This window comes from Echinops telfairi, unplaced genomic scaffold, assembly GCF_000313985.2.
Source record: "Echinops telfairi isolate 266 unplaced genomic scaffold, ASM31398v2 ScPeMD7_3;HRSCAF=10, whole genome shotgun sequence".
In the NCBI taxonomy this organism is placed as follows: domain Eukaryota; kingdom Metazoa; phylum Chordata; class Mammalia; order Afrosoricida; family Tenrecidae; genus Echinops; species Echinops telfairi.
Window position 1 is genome coordinate 27,782,874 of NW_022103899.1, and position 5,972 is coordinate 27,788,845.

At 44.1% G+C, this 5,972-nt stretch overlaps 1 protein-coding gene across 2 annotated transcripts in view; it reads left to right on the forward strand.

Annotated features, from left to right (window-relative positions):
- The window catches only part of CDK15 (cyclin dependent kinase 15), a 116,257-nt gene that overhangs the window by 73,067 nt on the left and 37,218 nt on the right, over nucleotides 1-5,972 (forward strand). For both annotated transcript variants that reach the window (XM_004701534.3, XM_045296308.1), the window contains exon 9: nucleotides 908-1,001. In XM_004701534.3, coding sequence (XP_004701591.1) covers nucleotides 908-1,001 — 94 coding nt within the window. The remainder of the gene's footprint in view (nucleotides 1-907; nucleotides 1,002-5,972) is intronic.

The window sequence follows — 5,972 nt, forward strand, 5'->3', positions numbered from 1 at the left end:
TTGTGACAGTTGCCACTGCACATGCATAAAAAATCCAGTATCCGCGCACCAAAACTTGCGGATTGGGCTGTCAGTGAATCAAATGAAAATGCTACAGCCAAGGAAGGCTTTTTATTTTTATTCATTTTTTAACACTTAGCAACATTCGTTAAGCAGGAGTCAAAAGTAGGCTAACACTAAGTAATCACGAATTCACTTTAGGAGCCCAGCACCATTGGCTCTTAATTTCCCACAGCTTCTTTGAAGAAATGCTATGTCATCAAACTCTTACTGCAGAGGATGACACCAAGGGTAAACAGACATCAAAGAGTCTGAGTTGAATGCTGAATGTAAAAAGGTTTTAGGAATACCTAAACCAACTGATTTCACTTAAGGTTTCCTTTTTCTTTTTTTGCTTAGAAAGTTGTCTGCCACCTGATAAAAATATCTATGCTAATTAAATTTATAACAACCATTTAAATACGTGTAAAACATTTTAGTTGCCATGTCTACTTTAATTTTCAGAAGTTTATTTTATTTTGTCTTTTGCTTTATTTTAATGGTACATGAACTAATGGTATCTCTTAGAATTGGTAGATAAAGTTGTTAGAGTCAATGAGTGAGGTATTAGGTTTGGAGTTTTAGCATTTCTGCCCTTCTCATAAAATAGATAACTCATCAGCTTGGATGAAAGAACATATTTTCTATCTGTACTCAGACTGTGTTTTAACTGTTGGGGGTGCTCCTCTTTAGCAAAAACTCTGCAGGCTGCTCTTCATTTTGTTTGACTGAGGACCCTTTTTTTGGTGGTGGGGGATCCTATGTAACTGTCCCCAAAATACTTCTTGGGAGGAAAGCTACTAATAGCTTTATTTCATGCGTATGGTTTCCTTGAAAGCGTTGGGCTGACTCTTGATTCCTCTGCTAGGGGAGCTGGCTGCATCTTTATTGAAATGTTCCAGGGTCGGCCTTTGTTTCCTGGGGTTTCCAACATCTGGGAGCAGCTGGAGAAGATCTGGGAGGTAAGAGAAGAATCCCTCCTAAATGTGAAAAGAAATATTTGCCCTCACGCTTTGAACCAAGTTGCTTTGGAGGTGAATGACATGATCCCTCCATTTTGTGACATTGAGCCACACCTCTGGTGTGACTGGTGTTTGCCGCAAATGTACACCTTGGGGATTCGTGGTCAAGGAGCCCTCCATGGGCACGCGGCAGCCTATAAACCCACCTGAACCCAAGGGTCCCACACCCTATATCATTACTATCTGGCCCTCCCAGGGCAAGTTCTCCCATTTGCCACTTTGGTACAGCGTTCTCCCCTGACACGCATCGGGCGGCCGTGAGTGCAAATCTACTCAATAGGCAGCTGTGCTAGTTTCTCAAGTATTAATGTTAGGATGGTCTTGTATGTTATTAGTATATTTGAAAAGTTGTTCATAGATTATTTTTATATGGCATAATCATGTTTAAGTGAGGATGCCTTAAAAAACTGAATCATTTATGGTTCTTTGCATTTTACCACAGCACTTAGAAATCCTGCAACACACAAAAAAGTCTAGATGCTTCCAGGATCTGAGGGGAAAGTTCGAGTTTCCAGAACTGGCCTTCCTGACTAACACTGGCCATTTGAAGGGTATTTTAGGTACTTCAGTCTATGGACAGATTTGGACTTGAATCTGGACACACAATACCAAAGAATGAGCGAGGCAGCAAAAATAAACATGTCTTAACACATCAGCCCGACAGGCCCTGCCCAGGAAGCCATGTTCATTTCCACCACTATCTTCTCACACTGCAGTGAATCAAAGGGGCTTTGCTTTGACATTTACGACAGCTCGTTACACATTTCAAACAAATAAACATATTAGAAATAACACTGGCCCGGAGTCAGGGAACACTCATTCCTAACCCAGCTCTAACTTGAGACACAAAGTGGAGTAAATCACATTAACAGCCTCGGGGTCTTAAATGATATTTAATTCTCAGGCGCCATGAAGTGATGGCGTCTTTGGGCCAAGTTTAAAGAGAGTAGTGTCATCCCTACCATTTGTGATTGCTAGTCTTTTCTGTTCATTTCTCTTTACTCCCAATCAGTTACTTCTGAAGCTTATCAGTTTACATAACTCATTGTTGACCTTGAACCTGGCCTTCAAGAAGAGAGTTCCTTTTTTTTCCCCTTAAAGCTACATATTTTATTCAGAGCCCTGGTGACATAGTGGGTTTGGTAGTTCAAACCCAGCCTCTCCCTGGGAGAAAATAAAGTTATCTGATCCTGTAAAGATTTACAGTCTTGGAAACACTAAGGTGCTGTGTGCTGTGTCCTATTGGATAGCTATGGGTCAGAATGTATTTGGTGGCAGTGGGTTTGTTTGGGTTTGGTTTATATACATACATTAAGGGCACCAGGAGGTCAAATTAATTCCATTTCATTTTCCCTCTGGTCCTGTGCAAGCAGGTAGAGTCCAGAGTTTTGTTGTCGTCTCTGTAGTTCCAAGGTTTGAGGGCAAAGTGAGAATTCCACCACACTCAGGTTCGGTGTTGTCTTTTATACCACGACATCTCAAGGTTTGAAAATGAAACATATTTCTCATAGCCCCTGAATTTGTGTTTGACAAATACGGGCTTTCTAAAGAGAGAACTGTTGTTTGCTTCTGGCGCACAATGCTGTGTGAGACACGGCCTGGTGCTGCGACAGCCTTACAATTGTTATGTTTGAGTTCGTGGTTACAGCCATTGTGTCCACTCGTTTCTTTGGGGATCTTCCTCTGTTTTGCTGACTTTACCAAGTGGGACGTCCTTTCCTAGGGACTGGCTTTTCCCGATTACATGAGCTAAGTCTGAAACAGAGTCTTGTCGTCCTTGCTTCTAAGGGGGTGGTTGAAAATACCATGGCTTGGGTCAGGAGCACCTTATACACTGAGCTGCTAACCACAGGGGTCCGAAGTTTGAACCTACCAGCCACTGTACGGGAAAGAGATGAGGCTGTCTACGCCTGTAAAGTCTTGGAAACCCAAAGGGACAGTTCTACCTTGTCCTATAGAGTTGCTATGAATGAGAATCAATTCAATGGCAGGGAGCTGTGTGTCTGTGTCTGTTCGTGTCCCCACGCGCAGTAGCTTTGCCTAATACAGTATGTTGTTTGATTTATGGACTGCTACTTCCATGAGCATTGATTGTGGACCTAAGAACTTGAAATCCTTTACAACGTCAGTCTTTTCCCTGTGGTCATGGTGTTACTCTTGGTCCAGTGGGGAGGATTTGGGTTTTCTTTACATTGAGTTGCAATCCATACTGAAGACTGCAGTGCTTCAGTCCTCCTCACGTTCAGTAAGCAAGGTTAGTCTGCTGTGTGCCACAGGTTGTTAATAAGCTTTCCTCCAATCTTGATGCTTCGTTCTCCATCCTATAGTCCAGCTTCTAAAATTATTTGCTCACCATACCTATGACATAAGTAAAGAGCGAACTAGGAGAGCCACTTGGGGGCACTGTGGTATCTGAAAGGAGCCCTGGTGACACTGAATTAGCTACGGGGTTGCTAACCTTTAGGTTGGCAGTTCAAACCCATCAGTCACTCTTTGAAAGAACGATGAGGCTGTTGGTACGTATTTATGGTTTCAAAAACCCCACATTGAGTCGCTATGAGTCAGATTAACTCAATGTCAGTGGGTTTGGTGTTGATGTGATATTTGATGTAGGAATTGCTCTGTTGAAAGCAGTGGATGCATTCTAAATCTCCCCACCTCCACCCACAATTCTGCTCTACGTTTATCCTGAGACAGCACTCTTAGAAATAAAGACATAAAGAAAAATCCTGAATCTTTACCATCTTCCTGAAATGTGTACATTTGTGTGTTTACATTTGAAGACCTTTGACTATTAACTAACAAAACTTTTTAAATCTAAATCTTTCCAGGAGTTGTTTTTACAAATCATTCTGGATTTTGTTGTAAAATCAGATAAAATAAACGGTGTAGACTCTAAATCCATTTACCAAAGTGCCTTTCGTTTCCATTCTAAAAAGGCAGACAACGCCCCTTCAGCTCCCTGTGGTTGGAACCTCGGACGCACGAATCACCTTTTAGAGACTCCAGGGCAGCAATCCTTGGGTGTTTCGTTTCCCAGAGCGTGAAACCAAGCTCTAGTCCTTTCCTTAAGGGTAAAACAATTCAATCACATCCAAACAAAAGGGATCAGGGATCAGGCATCATCAGAACCAAAAATCTTGCCATAGTGAATGAGGGGAGAAGTGCGGCGTGGAGACCCAAAGCCCATGAGTAGGCCACTGGAGATCCCCTTGCAGAGGGGTCTCGGGGAGGAGACGAGCCAGTCAGGGGGCGATGTAGCAAAGATGAAAAATACAACTTTCCTCTAGTTCCTAAATGCTTCCACCCCGCCCCCACTATCATGATACGAATTCTACCTTGCAAGTCTGGCTAGACCAGCGATGTACACTGATACAGATGGGAACTGGAAACACAGGGGATCCGGGGCAGATGGTCCCTTGGGACCAGTGGTGAGAGTGGCGATGCTGGGAGGGTGGAGGGAGGGTGGGTTGGAAAGGGGGAACTGATTACAAGGATCTACATGTGACCTCCTCCCTGAGGGACGGACAACGGAGGGGAGGGTGAGGGGAGATGTCAGACGGGGCAAGATATGACGAAATAATGATTTATGGGTTGTCAGGGGTTCGTGAGGGAGCGGGGGAGGGGGACCTGGTTGGGGGGGGCTTAAGTGGAGAGCGGGTCTTTTGGAAATGATGGGGGCAATGAATGTGCAGGTGTGCTTTACATGGTTGATATGTGTGTGGATTGTGATAAGAGTTGTATGAGCCCCTAATAAAATGATTTTTAAAATAAATAAATAAAGCTCAAACAAAAAAACATCCAAACAGAAAATTGAGTGTAAACTTCCACAAGATGGATGTTCCATTCTTGCTTAAATTTAAAAATCTAAGTTTAAAGGTCATAAAAAAGGTTTTATCCCTTTGACTTTGTGAACTAGAGCACCAAGGAAGCACCCCCGGGACCTTCCCCTGGGGGAGCTGTGGATGCAGCCGCCACGTGCTTCCATCCCCTCTTCCTCTCGGTCGCCGTTGCTTTCCTTCAGTAGGCTTCCCGCTGACACAAGGCTTACAGACACGTGTGGCTCACGTGCACTTGTTCACACGTGCATCTGGGCAAGGACACACAGTGGTGGGTTGAAAGAGAAGCATCCGCTCCTGTCCCACAAAAGAAGAATGAGCCCAGTTGGTGTTTCAAGATGGACTCCTGGGCTTAGTGTTCCCTCAGGATCAGGGTGGCTCATAGGAAAAGCCTATACGTAATCCTCTCAGCGGCTTTTCAGTTTGTTTCGGGAATGGATCAAAGAAGGGCGATTTTCTGGGTGGCATGATTTTTTAAAAATCAAAATGGAGAATAGCACTTCAGTCAGTGTCTTTTTGTGTTAGGGCCAGCTTAAGAGGTACCCAATAGTACGGCTCTCCACCACAGGCCTGCTCAACATAGATTCCGGACGCCTCCTGGAGGAGAGTCAGTCAGTGTGGGGCCGGGTGTGACTCCCTCCAGAACGGCCGAGCTGGCATTGACGAGGGAGCCTCAAAGAGTTCAGGGAACAGGGAATCGAAAGACAATGGAATTTTTCCATGAACTTTTTGATGTTCCCTCATAGACTTTCACAAGCAGAGTCACTACCCTGTTTCCACAAGAGAGGATTTTAAGAAGCGTTATACTTTAGTGGTGTAGTGAAAGGTGTTACTGCCTCACTCACATGTATTTTTACCAATATTTAGCTAAGACAAAAGTAATATGACTTTGGCTGCCATGTATGACTAGCTATGGGTTTTATAAGGCACCCTGGAGGTGCAGTGGATCCAGTATTGGGTTGCTAACTGGAAGATGGGCAGTTTATACCCACCAAGCACTCCAAAAGAGAACCATGAAGCATTCTGCTTCTGTGAGTTTGGGAGTAAGTCATGAAGGTGGGGGAGGGGGTGG